This window comes from Paroedura picta, chromosome 1, assembly GCF_049243985.1.
Source record: "Paroedura picta isolate Pp20150507F chromosome 1, Ppicta_v3.0, whole genome shotgun sequence".
Classification (NCBI taxonomy): Eukaryota; Metazoa; Chordata; class Lepidosauria; order Squamata; family Gekkonidae; genus Paroedura; species Paroedura picta.
In genome coordinates this window covers 142486024-142510780 of record NC_135369.1, presented here as the reverse complement: position 1 = coordinate 142510780, position 24757 = coordinate 142486024, and the positions used below count along the sequence as shown (strand labels likewise).

Below are 24757 nucleotides of genomic sequence, written 5' to 3'. Positions count from 1 at the left end.
TCTTTCACAGAAATTAAACCGAAACTGTGAAGATCCATTGTTCGTGATTGTATACAAATTGTTTTTTCCTAGTATTTCTCAGTTCAGATCTACTTCTTGTCCCACAATGCCGATCTCGCTCTTTTCTGCTGCTCCAGACAGACAAACACTTTATCTCGATCTACCCCAGCCAAGCTGCTTGCCCTGCCTCGACCCCTGTGAAAGGGTCATTCGACCCCCATAGGGGTCCCTACGCCTAGGTTGAGAACCACTGATATAGAGATTTGGAATTGCCATCTTATTGGATTGCTAATTGCATTTTCTCTAGAATTTCAGACATAATTATCCTTAGGAAAGCTAACATTTTATGCTAGGAATAGTGCTTTTAGTTTTTTTACAGTGATGACTCAGGAAACACTGATCACCTTGAGCAGGCCAATATGACAAATCAAATCCCTGAATTTCTTATATTGTGTTAACTGGGCCAATTAGTTAGTAGGTGTCCAAGAGAGTCAAAGGTGCTTTAGAGAAGGTGCTTTTTCAGGCTGGGGACCGGTGGTGGCAGGGAGGGTGATTGCCCGGCCCGCGCATGCGCGGCCAAAAACGTGCATGCGTGGCACTTTCGCACATGCACACATGCGTGAAGTGCCGTGCATGCACGTTTTTGGTCGCATATCCGCATTGCGCCCCCCTCCCACAGTAAAAAGCTTGCCAGGCCGCAGGCTTGCGGCCTGGGAAATTTCTTACTGCGGGGGGGGGGGCAGGGAGAGGGAGCCGCGGCCCAGTGTCAGGGCCTTCGTGGCCCGGTGGTTGGGGACTACCGCTTTAGAGTGTAATGCAAAGGTGTTGACTTGTATTCCTAGGGTCGTGGTACATTTATGGAGTTTTAGTCACACAGGTCAAAGGAATGAAGGGAGAAGATGATATTGCCCTTCTTGAGTCAGTGGAGTTCTTGAGTCAGTGTAGCCCTGTGGACAGATGTGGAAGAATGCTTGCACCCTATCTCTCCTCACTGACCCATATGGCTATTACTTCACATAGGTCTTACAACCTCCCAGGGATCAGAAATAGTGGCTAGGGGAGGGGAAAGCAGAGAATTGTGACCTTGCACAAGCAGATCTCTGGAGCCAAATGTTGTTTCAGACAATCCAAAAATATTTATCTCAACTACCTGTCTTGTTTATAGCCGCACAGGTGAAGCTGTAACCCTTGTGACTAGGAATGATTGGCGGATTGCATCTGAACTGATTGAAATTCTAGAAAGAGGAAACCAAGTAAGAACTTAATATATATGTTATAACTTTCTTCTTCTCATCCCCTGATTTTGGCTTCACAGAAAAGGAGCTGAATTTAAAAAGGCCTTTAAAAAGGCCTTTTAAATTCAGTATGAATATTTGTTTTCTTGAAGGTGTTGATTATTTTTTATGGTTTTTTATGGTTTTGAGTATCAAAGCAGTTGTCTAAATGAATCTTAGTCTAATTGTGTATTGTGTATCCAAAGGCCTCCCTTCCCCCTCCCTTTTTTTACATTAGCGCCCACTGCATTTTGGCCTACAGCAGGCTTGCATACTAATAATAAATAAATTAAAAATACCTATTAATCCAAGTTACTGACACATGATCTTTTGCAAACTTACCTTGAAGTAAGACTCAAGTAGAATTTAAAGAACATAATACCTAGAAAGTACATATAATGGAGAAAAGATCCTTGAATTAGTACTTTTCAGGGAAAGCCACCAAAAACACATATGGCTAATGCAATGAATGTCAGAATATTCTCATGTCCTCCTGGCCATTTAGTTAGGCGACTAAAATAACAAGAGAAGAAACAAGCAGAAAAGAAGAATGGCGTTAAGCCCTGCACATCTGAGCAACAGAAATTTTGTCATAATAGCATCAGCAGCAGTGCCTGGAGAAAAAGCTAACCTTTTTATACTTTTCTCCTTCATTATAAAGAAGAAGAGTTGGTTCTTATATGCCACTTTTCCCTAACCGAAGGAGTCTCAAAGCGGCTTACAGTCACCTTTCCTTTCCCCACAACAGACACCCTGTGAGGTGGGTGAGGCTGAGAGAGCCCTGATATCACTGCTCATTTAGAACAGCTTTATCAGCGCTGTGGCGAGCCCAAGGTCACCCAGCTGGTTGCATGTGGGGGAGTGCACAATCGAACCCAGCTTGCCAGATTAGAAGTCCGCACTCCTAACCACTACACCAAATTGGCTCTGGTTATGGGTAACATCTTAGATGGGGCAATGGTGGTATTTGCAGGTGTTTACCAAGTTTTTGTTTCAAAGTTTATTCTTGGACACATTGTGGTGATTTTTTAAAAAGCAAACACACTAATTTGTCATAGAACAAAATGTAGATACATGAAGTCACTTAGCTCCTGAAAAATGTTGTTCTCCATCCAGGAGAAATGCACCTGGGAAGGGGTGGGTTGCTCTGCACATCCCTTTTCGTAGCTTCTTTGAGTTAAGTCCACATTTACATAAAGACATTTCCTTCAACTCAAAACTACCATATATATATATATATATATATATATATACACATACATACATACACACACACCTATAAAAGAAATATGAACATGAAAACCCATTATTTCATAGCAAAGTACTAGCTATACATGTAGTCCTTGTTAACATGAGATATTCCTTTTCCAGCTTCTTTCTGTATACCTGATATGCCCAGTTACTGGCTCCTAATAGTCAGATAATTTGTCCCAGATACATTTCTCTGGGGTAAGGGCTCTATAAAAATGCTCATTGTATATATATCTGCAGATCAGGAAGATAAAAAACAAATATGTTTTGGTTATAGATAACTAGATTTGTGATCAGTAGGAGGGTGGTAACTATATAGTTCTTAGTTCTGTGGCCTATCCAGTGTCATCAGTGGTTGCAATGAATACATTTTGGGAGCATAGGAAAGGCTAAAATGGCACTAGAGAGACCTGTGTTTTGAAACCATAGCTTATATGTTGCTGACCTTTTACCCAACCAACAAACATGCAGGACAAGTAGATGAGCAGGTAGGGAGAGAAAGAAAAGAATGACAGGTTGTGGGGAGTGGATCCAGAGTAGAAAGAAGAACCCAAACAAGAGGAGACAGGCAAAGGGGATAGAATTTCCTTTCCCTCAAGTCCTCATGGGATTACCTTTTTTCAGATTCATGATATAATAATTAACATAAACACAGTTGATGTAACTAATAAAAGCAACAATTATCTATGTAATATAAGCTGTCCAAGTTATACAGAAAGCAATTTCTACATTAGAAACAAAAGTTCATTCAGAGATATTAAAATGATATGTGGATCACTCCTTAACAGTTCTGTTTTTTGTTAGCAGTTAGCACAAAATTCACAGAGCTGAACGTATTTTATCCTAATACAAAACTGGTTAGTTGTTTATATGATAATTAAATTAGTTTTACATTGTTGTCCAATTATCAGGTGATTCCCGAAGAGCTAATTTCAATGGCTCAGAGATACAAGCAATTTCAGTTGAAAAAAGAAATGGAAAAAGATTGTGGAAAGCCTCGTGGGAGAGCGCGAAAAAACATTTAAATCAGTTGGAAATCCTGAACACTGTATGTAGAAATATTAGTAACCAGCAAGTAAAAGACATATTTTCCAGTCCTTATACCTTGCAGACCTCATTTAGGAGAACTTGGATTTTCCTCAAACTGCACAATTTTCAGTTTAAGTACATTTCCAGATTAGAAAAGAATGCATGTTTTATATGCATTTTAAAAGTTAGTCATATGCTTATACAGTAGCTATCAAGTGTTAATTGCAACTTCTCTTAAATAGTTTGAGAATAAAGACCTTAACAGGATATAGGATTGGCGATTACATGGTCAGGGAAGAAATTCATATAGCAAAGTGATAATCTGTCATCTTTCCAGTAACATCTTGACTAGTGAAGTTCAGAAATATTGAAAATTATGCCTGCTTCTAATTATTTTGAAATGTCTCTGTACTGTAAAATATTTTAATATAGGACTCTAGCAAATGAACAGATGTGTGATGTTCAGTTTCACTTTGGCTAAGATTAATGAATCCAGTAACTTTATTTGTTGGAAGTAAAGAATATTATTATTATTTTTTGTTTCCTGATTTACAGTTATTAGAAGGGAGACATGTATTTAACAGAATGTCAACGTAAATTCTGACAGATTAAAATGGATTAACATCTCTTTTCCTTCACCTTATTTTAAAATTAGTCCTATGTTTATTTTCATTGGTAGAATGTCCAAATGCATTACTATGCTAAGCAAACTCCATATAGTGGGTTGTTATTGGGTCTGAAGCAATACCCTGTTTAACAGTACACATTTTGATGAAAGTTTTTTGTAACATTCTTTCTGTGTCTTCTCTTTATACTCATTAAAATGGTGAGCTTTAGATAGATTGTATGTTTGTATCTCTGTACTGCATTTTTATGAATGCTTTTTCATTCAAGAGAGTAATTTTCATAATGTGTTTATTCAGGCTGAAACTTGCTAAAGATCCAGATTTCTCCGTTTCATTGGAGCTACTAGTGCAGTGGTTTCTGGGACCTTCTATATTAGCCTTTCTCAATGTTTTTACTGTTGAGAAATCCCTGAAACATTCTTTAGGAAACCCCAAAAGTTTCACCATCATGCAGAATATGTGCATGCCTACCCTAGGCCACTCCACATCCCCCACCCCCTTCAGGCCCATCATTGGCTATTGGGGGGAGTTGGCATGGCCATATATGGTCATATCACCCAATAAATGTTTTGACAATTAAAAAAATATATATTTAAAAATTAACTCCCACTTGTTTGGGAATCCCAGGACTGTCAGAAAGCCCCATTGTTTCACAAAACCCTGGTTGAAAAAGCCTACTCTAGATGTTTAAGCATAAAGTGTGTGCACTTATCAGCAGTGCCAGGGAGGGAGGAAACAGGCATTCTACCTTTCCCCTTTTTTCTCAGCACAAAAACTAGTGACCTGTACAGTGACAGCAGGAGACAAAAAAAGAGGAATGAAAAAACCTCTTTCCTGCTGCTACTGTTGCCACTCACCCTGCAACAACTATTTTGTTTATTTACCTTTATGGCTTATGTGCAGTCATGCTTCTGCAGGCCTGCCACAGAGGAGCTGATGAGCTTTTTTAAAAATAAGAATCAATTTCAAGGAGTACTACCCCTCCCCACCCAGGAGGAGAGTGACTAAAAGTCACCCAATGTGAGAGGGGTTAGCACTTCTCTCTCAGTTTTCTTTTTGCTGCCAGTGAGAGAGGACGTTCTACAGCGAGCTGTTGAATTTTCTTCCCTTCAGTGAGTTACTGAGGTAATCTGATCTTCTCTGACATTGACGTTTTTGATCGAAATGTAGCACTTTTAAAAAGGTGCAGTGCCAAGATGGGACAAAATGATGAACACACTTCAAGCCTCTTATGCCTGGGAGAAGGCCATATCACAGGTATATACCCTGCCTGTTAGAAGATAATTCCTCAAAAGAGATGGGAGAGCGACTAGACTGAAATTGTCTGTGTATGAAAGAGCCATGTCAACCACACACACAGACCAAGAAAGCCCCGTGCCAGATTGAGCCTGATTGATGCCGACAGCCATTATTGCTGCCACCTCGACACCATCTGCCATCACCATCAGTGAGATCGCCACTGAGCAAACATGAAAACCAAGGGCATTCTTGATACTGATAACTGCATAGCACCAAAGTATGAGCACCACTTGGCACAGATTCATCATTTGGCATCGAGGTCCTCATCGATGCCTCTCCACCTCCGAAGATGATGAGATGCTGCTACATCATCAAGGAAATGTCACAGGCAACCTTTGTGGAACAACTCTGATAGGGGATCACCATCATGGATGTCCATCCCAATGATGATGCCACCTTATTGGGAAAGATAGCATTAAAAGCAAAAATCCTCTTTGCTCTACACCTTCAACAGCATTGATCTTCCACTCCGAAGCACCTCAATGCTGAGGAGACTTCAAGAGCCGCTGACCTCATCTATTCCAGGGACAGGAACTCTGATGTTGACTCAGACCCAGAATCACCAGGTGATGCAGTCTATATTCATTTGTTATTATGCATGTCAGTAGTGGTCCCATACTTAAGAACCCAGGACTGTATGATGTACTTGGATCACTGGCTGTTTGGGGCAGATGAAGCCTGTAAATTGACACAGGGCTTGAGGTTGGCCCGTAACACTTTTGCTGACGTCGGCCTCATCATAAATACTGAGAAATCCCTGTTTACTACGGTGCAGGAAATAGAATTTATAGGTACACATCTTAATTCATTGTCAGACCTTGCCTGCATTCCACATGACAGGGCATATAAGATCAGTACTGTGACCACACCCATTTTATGGTGAAAGTGTTTCAGCCTCCATGAACCATCCAGAGTCTATTAGGTCACCTGGCATCTACAACCTCAGTTACCCCATTGGCCCACGTACAGGAGGCCTCTCCAAAAACTGATTCATGAGGAGGTTTAACCCTTTGTATGACCCAACTTGGATTAAACTTTCAATTCCTAAATTGGTCTCTAGGTCACTGCAGTGGTGGACTGAGACATCTCATTTGGTATATGGTTTTTCCTTTGGTCTTACCCTACACAGTATATTTACTGATGAATCCCCAGTAGGTTGGGGAGTACACGGCACCAGGAGGATGGCACAAGAATGTTGGTTGGAGGCTGAGACCAAGATCCACATTAATCTCCTTGAACTGAACAATTAAATGCATCCTTATTTCTTTTGCGTTGATACTCTCAAGCCATCGCATTTTACTGACCACATAACACAACAGCAGAGTTCTACCTCAACAAGCAGCGGGGGGGGGGTCTTCCTGTCTTCACCTATGCCAAGTTGTCAACTTCTGGCACTGGGAAGAAGAAGAAGAGTTGTTATATGCCGTTTTATTCTACCTTAAGGAGTCTCAAAGCGGCTTCCTTATCTTCCTCTCTCCACAACAGACACCCTGTGAGGTGGGTGAGGCTGAGAGAGCCCTGATATTACTGCTCGGTCAGAACAGTTTTATCAGTGCCACGGCGATCCCAAGATCCCCTAGCTGGCTACATGTGGGGGAGCGCAGAATCAAACCCGGCTCACCAGATTAGAAGTCCGCATCCCTAACCACTACACCAAGCTGACACGGCACATCACATAGATCTGGAGATGCTGCATGTTTCAGGCAAACAAAATACACTAGCTCAGCGGTTCTCAACCGCCACCGCTCCATGACGCCTATAGCAGGGGTGGCAGCATGTGCGCTCATGTGGCAGTGCGCATGTGCACATGCCACCATCGCTCGCACTGTAGGGGGTCACAGAGTGGTGGCAGAGGAAGCCAGAGCGGCGCTGGCCTCCTCTGCGCCGCCCTGGAGCTTACCAAGGCGGTGCCAAGGAAACCAGCATCACAGGAGAGGCGGTGCCAGATCACCTGACCCAGAAGTCAGTCTCCTACACCTGATGGCTTGGTTGATCCTTCCAGAAATTCCTTGAGTATGGGAGTCTTGCAGCCTATAAACTATCAGCGAGAATTTCCTAACACAAATGCAAGTGTTTCCAAATATTGGCTGAGAGCCAGGGATTGGACCCAATCTCCTATGACCGATGGTTGATCTTTGAGTACCTGCTTCTTTGAAGATGTGTTTGGCAGCTATTTTCTCTGTTCATTAAGCTGTTGCTGGAGTGCCTGTATTTGCTTCCCAGGAATCCAAGAAATGTATGAAAGGTTTGTTGAACATATCCTCCCAACCATTCCTCCACTGCCTCCATGGAATTTGTCTCGGGTTCTTTTCATGCTAATGCATAAACCCTTTGAACCATTGGCCACCACAGACTTGGGAGTTTGTCTCTAATAAGACTCTCTTTTTAGTGGCTATAACATCTTAAGTCTTGTGACTCATTTAATGCAATTCCACCTGGACAAGGTCACAGTCTAACCATCCGTGGGTTTTTTGCCCAAGTTGGTTTCCAGGTTCTCTTTGGGCAAGTCAGTATTCCTACCTGTCTTTCCCCCTACTTCATTAGAGGAATGCCTTAGATATCCAACAAGCATTGTTCTACCACAGAGTCAAACAATTCAGGGTAGACAAAAACCTTTTTATTTATTTTAAAAGCCCCAACAAGGGTAAGAGCACTTCCTCACAAACATTGTTGAGGTGGATAGTGTTTGTGATCCAGCTAGTGTATGCAGAGGCCAAAGTTGAGTGCCCCTACATGTCAAGGCACATTCCCCTAGGGCCCAAGCTACCTAAGCAGCTTTCGTAGCTGGTCTTCCACTCCACCACATCTGCTAGGCTGCTACATGGTCAGTGCTGATGGGCGCCAGCTTGAGAAATGAGGGGAAGGGTAGCACTCTTGGGAATTAAGTCCTCTAAGAGAAAGCTTGCTGGCTCCCCTGGCAGACCTACGGAAGCATAATCCCATGTGTGCCTTGCAGATGTCGTGAAGTGGACCAGCAAAGAAAGCTGTTGATGTGGCTTGTGCCCTAGTGGACATGCCTTGATCATGCTTATTCAAATATTGGAAATCCATTGTTTCGTTCACTTTCAATTGCTTGTGCAAGTTTGCTACACTTCAAATCACAGCAGAATAAATTGCAGTCAGGAATAAAAAAATGTTTGAGTTCAGCCTTTCTGAGACAATCAAGAAAATAATCCAAAAGTCTTTCAAAGCACTCATCCAAATTTGCAGGGCACCAGTCTTCATCACTGGTCCACTTGGTACATGCATGCAGAAAGGCAGTTTTGGCATAATAAGAACAGAATTTTTTAAATTGGTTTTTGTTCTTATGTTTTGTTTTTAGCTCCTCCAGGAGATTCTTCAGAAGCTTAAGACAATCTTTCCTGTTGAAGAATAACAGAAACAATGTGAAATGCATTATTTTGTATCACATAATCCTTACAAGAAGCAGTTAGTTTAAATTTATTAAATTTTAATGTAACATTTGATTTACACACCTGTAGGAATCTGGAGGTACACAGGACCAAGAGCTGCAGCCAGAGCTCTTGGTCCAAAGGGAAGTGCTTAAAAGCAACAGCCTCCTCTAACCCTCTAGTGCCATCTATGGCCTGTACAGCACTTGTGGTTTTAGACAGTGGTTGTATTGGTGGTTCTAAAAGTACACACAACCAAACTTGGCCTTGGATCTGCTTTGGCTTATTCTTAAAAAATATAGGAAACATACACTCCTGAAAAGATCCCTGTAAGTCCTCCTTGATCAATACAAATTAAACTAGCTCATTTGTGTCTTGCTGCTGTTTATGTAGGAGTGGCTTTCCTAAGGCTAAATGACACTCTGAACACACTAATATTTCCTGGGGAGAAGTAGCAGATAGACTGCCTCCTGGAACATAGCTCAGATGACAGGGCATGCAGCACAGGGCACTCTCACTCTGGGATTCTTATTGTTTTGGCCCCCAGTTAAAATAATGCTTATCTGGAAAGGCCAATCAGCAGGGTCAACCCATTCCATGTGATGTGGTTTGCAGTGGCAGAATTTTAGCTGCGTGTCGCTGGACTTCACCAGGCTTCTCCCATGTGGAGCCCTTGCCATGCTATCTCAATACTTTTCCACTGGACCATGTCTTTGCTTTATTCCCTGTCCAGTTCCATATAGCCATCAGGGCTGCAGTTGAATGTTTAGGGACCTATATCATGAGACAAGTTTGAACATGATCTCTGCCTTGTTTTGCTGATAATTAGACTTGCCTTGCAAAAGGTGGACTTTGCTACTGCTCTGGGCCCAAACCATTTAACACATGGATGCCTTTCTCTGATGAGCTATAGGGTGAATGGAAAATCTTTCCTGGAGGTGCTGTTTGGTGTTGTTGCCTGATGTCTGAAGTCTCACCACCAAGCAAAAGTAAGCTCAGCCACAGGCTGGGACTCAAACATGCACTCAGGGCTCCTCTTGCAGACCTCTGTTGGGCTTGGGGTGTTGCCAGGTCTATCCTCCCTGTTTTCAGGGGGAGGGGGTTGCCATGCCATCAATGGGCCATACATTAATGATCAGTGGCTGCAACTCAGTGTCAGAGTTCCCTGACTGGCGAAAGTTGCTGAGGACTCCAGCACACTCCGTATGAGACCCTTCCTGGAATGTCCTCAGGGAACGAATTAGCAGGGCCTGTGCTGCGGCAGAATTCCACAAGTGTAGCTGTGTTTCAACAGCAAGGGTCTCAAGATTACGCTGCCCATGTTTAAAACATTAGCTGCTAAAGTTCCATCTGTTATTGGTTACAATTTGCAGAAGACCCCTTTTCATTCCAGTTTCACTTAGTTTTCTCAGAAGAACTCTGCTTGTGTTAGAAATATGAGATTGTACCAGAGAGGAACCATTCCTGCCTTGTAGTGCTGCAAGACATTTTTAGTACCCTACTAACTTTATTCTTCCACTTTAATGTCAGAATAAACTGATTGATGCAACCTGTTTATTTGTTACAGTGGCTACAGAAAACTTGGAAAGGGAAAAGGATTTTTAAGATACAAACCTGCAGCATTTTTTTCCATTAGCTTCACAGCATGTCTTTGTGTTGCCATGATTGTGGATTATAGTTTTCTCAGCAAGCGAAAAAGAGAGTCTCCATGTGTCTTAAGTTTGAAAAATAAAAAAGCACAGCATTTTATTGAAGGACTCATTTTTGTAGTCATTTTTAATCACAGGTTAAATACCTGAAATATGTGATTAAATATCTGAAACTTCCATTAAACATATTTGATACGAATCAGTGTGGAAAGATGCTATTACTGCCCTGATGCCACCAATGATGTTAATTCTGCCACTTTGCACAGATATGCAGAACAAGAGCCAAGTGCTGTGGCATCCTCGGGTATATTGCAGTGGCTGCCAATAACCCAGTTCAGCATTTTCCTTTCTTAAATGCCTATAGTTTTCCCTGCTACGATATAAATTTTATACCACAGACTATTTCTCAGTCATGATACTTCATACTCTTCCCCCCCTAAATAAAAGAAGAAAATCTATTATTGGTTTTCCAATATTTTTAATAAAAAGTTATAAGTCTTGAAAGGGGGGAAACTACAGAGTATTATAACTTCTTGCAATAATTAATCCACACATTGGCAAAATGCTTGGCTTTCTCTGCTTTTCAACTTGCCCCTCCCACCAGTTGACAGTAGAGTGAGTAGACAGGCACCCTCATCCAATTATTCTGACTCCTCAGTGTGGTAAAGAAAACACGTATGTAAAGACATGGAAAAAACTTTTTTCCTGAGGAAAATTTGGAAATGGTTGGGGGAACTGAAAAATTCTTACAACATATGTTTCTCTTGGAACAAGTGAAATGCTTTTATGGCAAGGTTGTACTCAACATATGTAAGATTATCATTCTTACACACTGCAGATAAACATTAACTTTGGCTACAATTAATATGCTACAATATGATAATAATTTTAAAGTTGTGTTTTCAATTTTTAACTTGGTATCTGAATATGCCAGTAGTCCTTTTGTGACTGCATGAGATTCGTTAGTCCAAGTGATACATTTTCTTTTAATACAATACGAAAGACTCAGAAGACTTGCGATGAGGCGGCATGGACATCTTATTACACGCTTACAAGGGCATATGCAATGAATGTGGCGAAGCGGGACTTTTTCATCTGATAGATGGTCTTTGGGGCCAGCTGGACCAGGGCGGGTTGGCCATTTTTGTTAAATCTGTCAGCTGCATTTGATGTGGCCGTCCACAAGCTATTGGTCCTCTGCCTTGTTGACACATTGGAGAGCATTGGGAGAGAAGCCTTAAAACGGCAGTCTTCCTTCTTTAAGAACTGGTCACAGTGGATGAGGAGTTATCTAACTCCTTTGTGCTCCCATGTGGCATTCAAGGGGTGATACTCTCCCCCACACTATTTCACATCAATGTGCACCATCTGACTCAGCTGGTCCGGAGTTATGGGCTGGGTGTCATTCCATCTCCCATTTTAACCGAGAGTCGGATGACCAAATGGGAAAGCAGCACACAGTGAACCTTGATATCAAGGCTATTCAGAGCTCCCGGACAAAACAGGAGATGACATTGGATTGTCACCAATATGCAGATGACACCCAGCTCCATCTCTTGATGGATGGACGGACGGATCTCCCCCTGGATACATTTGTCAGTTGTTTGGAAGCAATGGCTGGATGGCTCAGAAAAAGTTTGTTTATTACTTCAATTTATATACCGCTACTCTCTGTGGACTCATGGCAGGTTACACAAAAATGGGTTAAAAACCCAAATAAAACCAATCACAGATGAATAAGAGTTGGTTCTTATATGCTGCTTTTCCCTACCCAAAGGAGGCTCAAAGCGGCTTACAATCGCCTTCCCTTTCCTCTCCCCACAACAGACACCCTGTGAAGTGGGTGAGAGAGCCCTGATATTGGTCAGAACAGCTTTCTCAGTGCGGTGGCAAGCCCGAGGTCACCCAACTGGTTGCATGTGGGGGAGCATGGAATCAAACCCGACTTCTATTGTGGCAAGTCTGCACTCCTAACTACTGTACCACGCTGGACTAAGATCTCTTAATTCCACAAAAACACACAAAAGGCATCATAATCTCCATTCCTCCCCCATCTACAGTCAATCATCACAGGGTGTAGGTTCGCAAAATGGTATAGTTGTGCCCACTCCCTCAACCTTGTGATTAATTTCATAAACTTCTGACTTATCTGCCTTGTTCCTGCTCTAAACTGCCAATTACCAGACACTTCAGCAGGCATGTAAAACCCATGGACATCATGAACTTTTCTGTTGCCTCCCAAGTGTGTTTAAGAAGCACAAGGCTGAATATCATGTCATTGAAGTTAAGTTGCAGCAATCATTTCATAGCTGGCACTGCCTACTGTGACATCCATTGTGTTGATGTGCCCGCCATGCTGTGTCAAAATCCCAAATGTAGCCACAGGCTCAAAAGCAATGGGGACCCCTTGCTCTTCAGCCTTTCCTTATATGAAGGGTGCTCCAACCCATCGACCATCCTCTGCCCTTTTCTATACTTTCTCCAGCTCTGCTGTGTCCTTTTTGAAATGCAGTGATGAGAACTGCACATATTATTCCAAATTAGGTCATACGAAAGAACTGCATAGGGGCGTAATACTGGCCATTTTACTTGAAATCCTTTCCCTAATAATTCCTAGCCAAATTGCTATTTTCACTGCTGTGGCAAACTGGCTTGATGCTGGATATTTTGTTCCAGTGTGTGTCACATCATCTTACACTTAGTATATTGATCTTCACATGCCACGTGGTTACCCAATATGTGGAAATCTTGCTGGAGTTCTTCAGTCAGCTTTGGTTTTCACCATCCTGAATAATTTTGTGGTACCTGCAAACTTGGCCATTATACTGCTCACCCCTCCCCCCAGTTCTAGATAATTTCTAAATGTCTTTACATAGAACCAGCTCCAATAGTGAGACCCCAGCATTTCCCACTGTTGAGAAAACTTGCTACCCTGGCATTTAACCAATTAATCCATAAGTGGAACCTATATGAGCCTAATAATTCTGTCATTGATCACAATTTCTACTAATTTGTTTGGGGAAAATGTTATATAAACTGTAGTTCCTGGGTTCCCATGTAGTCTAAATCTCTTTATAAAATTTGGTGTAATGTTGCACTCCAGCCTACTGGTATAGTTGCTGATTTAAATGGCAAATTGCATGTACAAGTTAGGAGAACAACAGTCTCCTGTCGGAGTTCCCGAAGAACCCTTAGGTGCATTTCATATGTACATGATTTTTAATTTCCCCAATATATCTAGAACTTGATTATTCATTTGTTTCTGTTCTTTAAAGTCTCATCCTGAAAATAATGGCTGTATCCTTGATAGAAGGCCAGCAATTTCTACAATGATCACAGATCCAAAGAATTTCTTATGCTCCTCTGCCAACTCTCCACCTTCCTCTAGCACAGCAGTTCTCAGCCTGGGAATTGTGACCCCTAGGGGGGTCGATTGATCCTTTTCCAAGGAGTTGCTGAGGCCGCCGCTAGATTCCTCCCCAGGTGAGTGGCTCGTGGTGGCGGACGCTCAGCCTCCCCACCAAACATCCACAACACCCCTACAGAGCCCTGCATGCATCCCTGACATTCCGCCCGCCCTATAGGGATGCGGCGGAGCCCGCCTCCCAGCCCTCCTGGGGCCAATCACTGTGGTGCCTCTGAACAATCGCTGCACCACTGTAGCTGCGCTGTAGCTGTGGCAGCCACAGCCTTGACAAACCCAAAAGGGGTCACAGCATTAGGAAGGTTGAGAACCACTGCTCTAGCAAAAATCCTGTAAATCCCAAACTGTTTCTCTGGCTCCTTTCCTGCTCTTGATACATTTTTTAAAATGCATGTTTGGCTTGATGCTTGTAGCAACCCATTCCTTAAATTCTCTTTCTGCACTAACTTGCACTTCTTTTGCCAGACCTCTGTTCCCTTCTTTTCAATCTACTGGGACATATTTTTGGCATTTTATGGGTTCCTTGACTTTTAGATGAAGCAGTACCTTTCCTAACCTGGGGGATACTATCTATCTGGACTTCAAGTGAAGCCTGTTTCCACTCACTGTATGGACTCAGCTTGTCCCCGATGGTTCACCAAAGTCTAACAAATCTAAAACCTTCTTCCCAGTACCATTTTCTTATTCACATGTTGAGACCTGCTCTGTGACTGCCTAGCTTGTCCTTTGTAGCAATTCTGAGAATAGTACATGAGGTCCTGACCTTTAACTTCCTTCCTTCCTTGGACTTAGGTATAACTCCTAGAACTGCAGTTCATGTAATTGATAGTGTTAAATTACATAAGTATGCTGATGGTAAAGCAGTAAGATAAATTTATGTTTAATGGGAAAAGTGCTCCCCATGATTTAAAAATTTCCAGAACACAAGCAGGGAGCGATTTGACTACCTACAAAGTTGTGATAAAATTTCAAGCCCCTTAAGCTAGAGATTCGTATAAGGGATGTTTGTGTGGTAAGCCAGACTTTATAAAAAGAAGTTATTTTCATTTGCAATACCTATGAAGTCTTCTCCAGCTTTAGCATTCTTGGGCACAAGGCAGAGTTTCATCCTGTCCAGGTCCCTCGAAGATTTTTCTCCAAGCCATTTTTTAATGTCTGGTCCACGTTTCCAAATGTTGCCCAAGGTTTTACTCTCCATTTCCAGAGCAAGAATGATATCTACTGATATATGTGAGGGTGGCTTTTCAATTAGAAGAGTAACTGCTGGGCTTCCAGGTTTTTTTCTTTCCACAATTACCTTCATTTCTATTAACAGTCAAAAAACAAGTATTAAATATTTTCATTTCAGGCTATTTCTTCCCCAAAATGTGAAAATAGGAGAGAGCAATACAAAATGTTGAACCCAAGGTTAACATATAAGTAAACATTTAAACTTTGATACAAAGAGTGGGCTTGTAGGACATATTCAACTGGCATTGTCAAGTTGCAAATAAAGTAAGTATATTAACAACTTTATCACTGTTGCTCTGCCGGAGGAGGTGGTGGTGGTGGTGGTGGTGGTGGTTTTTATATGCCACTTTTCAACAGTCGCTTTCCCTTTCCTCTCCCCACAACAGACACCCTGTGGGGTGGGTGAGGCTGAGAGAGCCCTGATATTGCTGCTCGGTCAGAACAGTTTTATCAGTGCTGTGGCGAGCCCAAGGTCACCCAACTGGCTGCATGTGGGGGAGCGCAGAATCGAACCCAGCCCCCAGGATTAAGTATCCTGAGATACTGCAACTCCCAGGCAGCAGCTGCCTCCTGTAGGCTTGGCAGAGTGTCTGCTAGTGCATTAGGTGGGTGGTACACTAGCCACGTTCTTGACTGCATCCCATCTCAGGGCCACACATTTAATACCTGCCATCATTGGGGTGGGGAAGACACAACAGGATAACAACATCAAATTTCAAATCATTTTCAGTGAACATATTAATTTTCTGGATGTCAGGATGAATAAATATGGTAATAAGATATGGCCAAAAGTATACAAAGAACTTACAGATAATGTTTCCTTTTTAAGGTTTGGGGTTTTGTATAATAGTGGCCAATATTATATTATTATATAAAAGGTAAAGGTAAAGGTATCCCCTGTGCAAGCACCGAGTCATGTCTGACCCTTGGGGTGACGCGCTCCAGCGTTTTCATGGCAGACTCAATACGGGGTGGTTTGCCAGTGCCTTCCCCAGTCATTACCGTTTACCCCCCAGCAAGCTGGGTACTCATTTTACCGACCTCGGAAGGATGGAAGGCTGAGTCAACCTTGAGCCGGCTGCTGGGATTGAACTCCCAGCCTCATGGGCAAAGCTTTCAGACGGCTGCCTTACCACTCTGCGCCACAAGAGGCTCCTTATTATTATATATAAAGTTTAAATTCTCAATACTTATAGAATTGATAAAAATATTGAAGACTCAGAGGACTTGTCACTGATGAAAGAATCTCACTGAAAATGAATATTGCCTGGATTCCATTTTGACAGAAATCCTACAGAATAAACAGATAAGGAAAACTACAAAAAAGGACACTTTTCTTTCTTTTATTAATATATTTATTCTATTGCCATTGGATAGGTCTGTTTCTCTCTGTTTGGTTTAATTATCAGACCGTCCTTCTTATACTCTTGTATAATAAACCCATCAACTGGCATTTCTTTTCCCTTTTGTTTCATTGCGCAGAAGAAGCTAAAAGACACAGTGCTACTGAACAAAGTGTAATTTCTGTCTTTGGATGTCGTTACAAGCAACATTGAACAAGCCAGGAACAAACCATGGTTTAAAACTCTAATTAATTCTCATGGACAAGCAGGAGTTTGTGGTGCAGCCTGCATGAAGGCATCACACTAAACCAACCATGGTTTAGGAAAAGTTTAGTCCAATGACTGAATACAGCCTATTTCAGAAGCTCACATGCTGAATACAGCTCAGTTCAGATGCTCTTGCCTTGAAATTTCAGTTCTTTGGAACCAAAATAGTTACAAAGACTTTACTATGCACTGGAGCTTTTGTGAGTTTAACTGCCTATTTAGTTCCGACTGATTAAAATGAGACTGGAGAACTGACTACAACCAGCATCATTTTTAAAATCCCAGTACTTACCTTTTATAGTCTTTACTGTATCTACAATAACGGCCCTCAGTTTAGTCAGGATTTTCGAAGCTGAAAGGCGGTCCTGATCATTCACAAAATTTTTTTTAAAATCCTTTAACTTAGGATTCCTTGCCCACTGTATAAAATAATAAGCGCCCTTGCAATCACCATCATCATACAGCTCCAGATCACCTCTTACTCCTGGCACTTTAAACATGATGTCAAATTCATTTGGCTTATATATCTGTAAACAAGACAAATGTATTATTTTCTCAGCTAGCTAGCGAAAGCAAGTAAAAATTCTACAACAAAATAATTTTAAAAGATAGACTGTGGACAAACCATGCTGTGTATTATGCTGTAGATCTGCTTGGCATGCAAAAGTTCCCAGGCATTTCCAGGTGAAAGGATCAGGTGGTATCTCCATAAGCCACTGGAGAGTCACTGCCAGCCTGAGGGCCATTCCACACAGAAAAAAATAGCTGCGTTAGGCCAGCGCAACGGCTTAACACTAAAAAAACCCGCCCCTCTGGGAATTCCCCACCTGTTGGCTCCTCTGCCGCCATCTAGCACGTCTTGCTATTCCACACGCCTTCTTGAAATGGTAGATGAGGGGAACACACTAGACATGCTCCTCTCCTGCCTGTTCATCAAGACAGGCAGCCAATCACCTTCCTCGCTCTTTTAAAGGGACCACAATGCCTGCTATTATTCTTTTTAAAAATATTAGTTTAAACGAATATGCATTAATTTATGGATGCATTGGGCTCCTTTCACTGTAATCCCTCTTGAAATCTGAAGCCTTGAAGCTTTAAAAAAAATGGGGGGGGGAGATTTTGGGGGGCGGGGAACAGGCATGCTTACCTGGCAAACTGGTGGGGAACAGTTTATTTTTTGATCTGCATGCACCTATTTGTTGGTCCAGAATTTTTTTTTTTTTTTATGGAAGCCCCATTCGGGTGAAGAGAGAGGCGGGCTTGAGGGCAGGCATTGGGACTGTAACCCACTTTTGTCGATTTCCCTGCAAGCGCTATAAAATGGAGGATGTTGCAGATGTCATGCTGGATGTTCACGATGTCGTGCAAAATGAAGAAAAAAAAAAGGTGTTTACATGCCTCTCACTTTTTAAATTGGGTGCAGAATGGCCCTGAATAAACAATAATGACTTGGATGGACCAAGGGGCTGATTCAGTGTAAGACAGCTTCACGTGTTTAAATATTTACTTGATTATTTGCTCAGAACCCAGAAGGTTTCTTCAAGAAGGCTAGTTGGAAGATTCAACAGGCAGGACTAAACAGGTCCCCCTTTACTGATGTGGTGTTTATAACATTCAGTTATGTTCCCCATATGGACAATATACAAATTTGTTTTCATTAGCAACAACAAAGGGACTCCTGTGCCACACAAAATGCCCCATGAAAAGAGTAGATACATTAGATCACTGGTTCTTATAACCTTCATAATGCTTTAATACAATTCCTCATGTTGTGGTGACCCCCAACCATAAAATTATACAAATGTTATTTCACAGAAATTAAACCAAAACTGACCAATGGCATGAAGATCCATTTTTCATTATTGTATATAAAGTGGTTATAAATTGTATATAAATTGGCGGGCGCCTTCAGGAGAAACGGCAACAGTGGTGGTGACCCCCTTCCCTGGCCAAGCTGCTAACCCTGTGAAAGGGCAATTCGACCCCCGAAGGGGTCCTGACCCCCAGGTTGAGAACCACTGCATTAGACAAACATGCCACTAATTTACAAATTAAAATATTGTTTTACATAAGACCATTCCATATTATATTTGACATGTTCTACATAATCAAATAAGAGCCTCTTGTGGTGCAGAGTGGTAAGGCAGCAGAAATGTTGTCTGAAGCTGTCTGTCCATGAGGTTGGGAGTTCAATCCCAGCAGCCGGCTCAAGATTGACCCATCCTTCCATCCTTCCGAGGTCGGTAAAATGAGTAACCAGCTTGCTGGGGGGTAAACGGTAATGACTGGGGAAGGCACTGGCAAACCACCCCGTACTGAGTCTGCCATGAAAACGCTAGAGGGCGTCACCCCAAGGTCAGACATGACCCCGTGCTTGCACAGGGGATACCTTTACCTTTTACCTTTTACATAACCAAATAAGCTGCAGTAAATTATTTCAGGTTAAGTTTTCAAAGGATGCAGGTTTATAGACAACAATTCTATTTCTACAGCTAGAGAAGTACCCAAGTCTATCACTTTGCACTAAGATATCTAGAAAATGACTTCAGGGAATTTAAAAACGTGTAGACCTGCCCTAAAATTGCAGAAGAATGAAGCAGCAGGGTGCTAAGCGACAGAATGAACTTGAACTACTTTATGCTGCAGGTAGGCAATCACATTCACTACACTTACCTACATTAAATTTCTTTGCTAGACAACCAGCAGATATTCTACCCCTGACCCTCTCTACCTGCATTCAAAACCAGAATGTTCTTCCTGCAGTCAGCAGTGGCATACCCATTCTACCACCTCATTTTCTGCCATGCTATAACCTGTCTTAGAACAGGCTTTCTCAACTAGGGTTTTATTAAACCCTGGGGCAGTGGTCCCCAACCTGCGATCCGCGGCCCGATGCCGGGCCGTGAAGGACAGGGCGCCGGGCCGCGGTTCCCTCTCCCCGCAGTAAAAAACTTCCCCGGGCGACAAGCTTGCGGCCCGGGAAGCTTCTTACTGCGGGAGGGGGGGAGAGGGAATCAGGGCCGCGCCGCGCATGCGCGGCTGAACTCGCGCATGTGCAGCCCAGCCGGAAAAAGGTTGAGGACCACTGCCCTGGGGTATCTTGAAGGCCCAGAAACAGTTTGCTGAATGAGTGGGAGTTAATTTTTTTAAGAAGAAGAAGAAGAAGAGTTGGTTCTTATATGCCGCTTTTCCCTACCCGAAGGAGGCTCAAAGCGGCTTACTGTCGCCTTCCCATTCCTCCCCCCACAACAGACACCCTGTGGGGTGGGTGAGGCTGAGAGAGCCCTGATATCACTGCTCGGTCAGAACAGTTTTATCAGTGCCGTGGCGAGCCCAAGGTCACCCAGCTGGTTGCATGTGGGGGAGTGCAGAATCGAACCCGGCATGCCAGATTAGAAGTCCGCACTCCTAACCACTACACCAAACTGGCTCTCTTGTGGCTCAGGGCAGTTTATAATGAAAATTCACAGTACAAGGAGGCATCATGGTCATCAATTGGTAACAGTAGAACATTATAACTTTACAACTCTGCAGTTAACTGCACTGCAGTTCAGCTCTTCCTCTGGAGGGTGCAAATGATAGTGGGGGGGCTCTGGTTGATGGAGTTGGTTCGCTTGCCTGGTCGAAGAGTTTCACTTTGCAAGCCCTATAAAATTGTTTTAGCTCTCCCAGGGCTCTGATCTCATACGTGAGCTCATACTACCAAGGGAGGGCCAAGACAAAGAAGGCCCTGGCCAAGGTCAGAAAAGCCTCCCTGGAGCCAGTGATCAGCAGCTGTTTGGTGTTCGCAGAGAGCACTGCTCTCTGGGGGGTGTAGGTAGAGAGGCAGTTCCTCAGGTACTCGGGGCCCAAACCACGTATGGCCTTGATGGTGATAACCAGAACCTGAATCCTAATCCAGTATTTAACTGGTAGCCAGTATAGCTGTTGAAACACAGGCCAGATGTGGGCTCTCCAAGGTGTTCTTGTGAGAACCCTGGCTACTACATTCTGCACCAGTTCTAGTTTCCAGATCAGGGAGAAGGGTAAGCCCATGTATAGGGAGTTGCAGAAATCCAGCCTAGAGGTGACCGTCGCCTGGATCACTGTGACTAGATATTCTGCGGCCAGGAAGAATGCTAGCCATGCTACTTTTGTGATGTGTCCCTTCATGGAGAGGGAAGTATCTTAACACAGCCCGCGGCACCGCGGGAGCCGCGGACTAAATAAAGCCGTAAGGAGGAGGAGTTAGGGCGGGCACGGTCCGGGATGAGGAAGGGTGCCGATTGGCCCCTTCCTCTGGACGGACCATCAGCCGAGCCGATTGGCTCGGCCGATTCCCACCCCACTCACAAGGAAGCAACTGCGAGCTGCGCTTTGCGCGGCTCGCAGTTGCTTCCTTGCCGGCGGCTTGACGCGGCGAGCGGCGCAAAGCGCCTCTCGCCGCGTCAAGCCGCCGCCTTCGCCTCCGCCGTAAAGCCGCCGCCCCTGCCGCCGCTCAAGCCGCTGCCTCCGCCCTCAAGCCGCCGCCGCTCAAGCCGCCGCCTCCGCCATCAAGCCGCCGCCTCCGCCATCAAGCCGCCTCCTCCGATGCGTCAGGCCACTGCCCAGGGAGCCCCCGGCAGCTGCGCGAAGCGCGGCTGCCGTGGGCTCCCTGCCCGGCCGCGTCTATGCAGGAAATGGCCGCCAGCCAGAAGACGCCACAACGGGTAAGCCATCTTTTACTCTCCCACTGCCTCCTAGCACCCATTGTATTTAGGATACAATGGGCTTTTTTACTAGTCAAAGATAATGGCCAGGTTCCTGGCTGAGTGTACAACTAATAGTTCCACCCCATCCAGGTTGGGCAGTCGCACTTCCTCACCTGGACCTTTCCTACCAAAACACAGGACCTCCATCTTTGAAGGACTAAGTTTCAGAAATCTCTGCTTAAGCCAACCTGTCACTGCTTCCAGACATCTGGCTAGTGAATCTGGGAGTGAATTGGGGTGGCTGTCCATCACAAGGAAGAGCTGGGTGTCATCAGCATATTGTCCAAAGATCTGCACCAGCTGGACAAGAGGGTGCATATTCAATAGGATTGGGGAGAGAACCACTCCTTGCACCACCCTACATGGGAGTTGCCAGCGATGTGATTGGTTCTCTCCAACTGTTACCCTCTGTCTGCGACCCTGAAGAAAGGAGATCAGTCATTGGGAGCTAATTATTCTTTTATATATATTTTAAAATGTGCTAAACATGTATTGAGGACGTGATCATATATACTCATTTTGACACACACCCCTAAATGGCTGGAGGGAGCGAGAAGGAGAGGTGGATGTGACACAGTTAAGCTTCCCAACCATATTCTCCACAATTGCACCACTTCTGGGGGTTCTCGAAGCCTGAATAATGTTTCAGGAGTTACTCAACACTAACAAAGTTGAGAAAGGCTGGTCTAAGTAAATAATGATGTTCTTGCCACCATTGTACTCATCCCCCCACCACCATAAAAGTGTTCAGGCTACCGACCTGCCCGGTTCAGTTTCAGAAAAAAACGCTGATGAACCCTGTACTCTTTCTCTGGGCCCTTATAGGGTGTCCCAGGGCATGGGCATAACATCCCTACGTCCCTTTCCAAGAAAGGTCAATGCATGCAACATCTCCATCCCATCAACAGGATGCCCACTGCTTTTTAATTGCTATCTTCCTATTAATGAGTGGTGCTCATTTTATTGAATGGGTATTACTGAGTTCTATTAGCTATAAACCACCTTGGGGAGAGGCATTGTAAGCGTTTCAAACCCTATTGCGCATAAGTGTAACAAAAGGAGTCTAAATCTGTCCTTAATCTCAACATCTGGGATGAAACAAACTGCTGATGCACGGCTGGAGGGCCCCGCTGGGCTCAGTTTAGCAGAGGGGAATCCGTTATCTATCTCCTGAGGCGTCGTTAAAGTAAAAAATATATGGATGAGTTTTTTCCCTATATACGCACCTTGCCAAGTTATTAGTCCCCGGAGGAACACAAACAAGCGGCCACCTGTCACTTCCCCCCAACTAGGGCTAATCTGCGGAGTTCGGAGGGGGCGCATTCGTGCAGAGAAAATGGAGCTGGCAAGAGAGTTATCGGCGGCCGCCACCGGAGACACAGCAGCTGCTCTTTTACCTTGAAAACTACAGCCCGGGTCTCCCACCCCAGGCCCCGCTCTGAAGCGGCTCAAGAGGACCGACCTCGCCGCCCAGCAGGGCTCAGTGGGCCTCCCAGTTACCTTGTGGTGCTCATAGTAGCTGCCGGTGTTCAGGATTTCAACCGAGTCTACGGGCAGCTTCTTTTGGATGGCCTCTTTCAAGAGCTCTCGCACCGAATTCACCCGCTTGGCGGCATCCGAAATCTCGCCCTTGCGCATTATGAGCGATTTTAGCACATCTCTCAGCGAGCGCCTCCGCGCAGGGGGCTCCACTCTGGGCACTGCTGCTGCTGCTGCTGCTGCTGCTGCTGCTGCTCTCCCGTGGTCGGGCTGCTCGGCTGCGGAGACGCGCTCCTTCTGGGACGTTTTCTTCCCACGAAGGGGAGCCCCTTTCTCCTCCCGATCAGGTTCCTCCTGGCTGGGGACGTGGTTTTTCTCCCGGGAAAGAGCTCCCGAGACAACTTCTGCCTTCACCTTGGAGTGACGCGCTTGCTTTTTCTGCAAGGCGCCAGCATCCTCCGCGGGTTGTTTACTTTTTCCTGCCGGGTCACATTTCTCAGCTTTGGGGCTGCTGTTCTCCAGGGAAACATTTCTTCCTCCAGGGGCACTTCCTTTCCCCCTTGGACTGCATCCACTCGTTTCATTCAAGAGCGATGCCTTGGCTTCGCCAGGGCACTCCGGAGAAGGTTGCTGCTTTCTTCCTCGACTCTTGGGGGCCGAAGCCGGGTTGATAGCAGCATCCGCTGGTGCTGGGCGGCCGGCCATCGCTTTTCTCACTCCTTTTCCTCTCGCGGCCATAGAAGTCGCCTTTCTCTGTGGGACCCAACCGGGACGGCCGAGGCTAGCCCTGTCTGTTCAGCTCCCCGAAGCTAAGCAGGGTCGCCACGCCCTGGTCAGTCCTTGGATGGGAGACCACTAAGGAAGTCCAGTAGTTCTACGCTGGTCCTCCTGTCTCATCTGCGTGCGCTTAACTACTTGAATGAGTCCCTCCTCGTCGAGAAACGAAACCAACTCCTGACGGGAAGGCAAGAAGCAGAGCCGCCCACACCCACTGTCTTCTTCCTCAAATGCAAGTTTAAACTTGGCTATTTGACCGAACAAATTGGTCTTTTGACAGATTTGCGAGAGAAATTAGAAAAGCGTAGCCCTGTTAGTCTGTGGCAGCCCAAATGTTTTATGGCATGTTAAAGATAAAGATTAACAGAATTATTATAGAATCAACGCTAGTGAACTCAAACTGTCAAATAGGTATGCCAGGGCCAAGAGAAAAATACCCTGCTTCCCTAGCAGAGATATAGCCTATAGGGATTGAGCGCCCCCCCTTATCTTAAAGTGCCCCCCTTATTTTAAAGAGACAGGACACACCATCACCACCAATTCGGAGCTTCACTTGGACAGACTATTCATCAGCAGGTCTTTTCTCCTGCCAAAATCTAAAGTATACACACCTATCTGTCACACTGTGTCACTTGTACCCCAGTAATTACAGAGAGCATTCCACTGGGTAATAGGGGAAGGCATGGAGTAGTTACCAACTACCTCGAAAGGGTGTGTGTGGTCCTGTAATGGAGGTTTCATGGGATGTTATTCACCAAATATGAGCCTCTTGTGGCGCAGAGTGGTAAGGAAGCAGACATGCTGTCTGAAAGCTTTGCCCATGAGGTTGGGAGTTCAATCCCAGCAGCCGGCTCAAGGTTGACTCAGCCTTCCATCCTTCCGAGGTCGGTAAAATGAGTACCCAGCTTGCTGGGGGGTAAACGGTAATGACTGGGGAAGGCACTGGCAAACCACCCCGTATTGAGTCTGCCATGAAAACGCTGGAGG

At 44.5% G+C, this 24757-nt stretch overlaps 2 protein-coding genes across 5 annotated transcripts in view; one reads left to right on the top strand and one right to left on the bottom strand.

Annotated features, from left to right (window-relative positions):
• DDX43 (DEAD-box helicase 43) overlaps positions 1-10620 on the top strand; it is a 42219-nt gene extending 31599 nt beyond the window's left edge. For 2 of the 4 annotated variants that reach the window (XM_077306757.1, XM_077306733.1), the window contains exons 15-16: positions 1166-1253; positions 3437-4390. In XM_077306757.1, the coding sequence (XP_077162872.1) occupies positions 1166-1253; positions 3437-3550 (202 nt within the window). In that variant the 3' untranslated portion in view covers positions 3551-4390. Of the gene's footprint in view, positions 1-1165; positions 1254-3436; positions 4391-5293; positions 6046-10438 lie in introns of those variants that run through there. The other 2 variants (XR_013226035.1, XM_077306748.1) reach the window with 2 other exon arrangements.
• On the bottom strand, positions 8066-24284 carry CGAS (cyclic GMP-AMP synthase). Its single transcript, XM_077306770.1, has 5 exons — positions 23015-24284; positions 17077-17311; positions 15001-15249; positions 10486-10585; positions 8066-8841 (listed from the first exon to the last, which is right to left on the bottom strand). Exons 1-5 carry the CDS (start codon positions 23729-23731, stop codon positions 8508-8510), a joined length of 1635 nt encoding a protein of 544 aa, XP_077162885.1. The 5' UTR covers positions 23732-24284; the 3' UTR covers positions 8066-8507.
• Between the last annotated feature and the right edge of the window lie 473 nt (positions 24285-24757).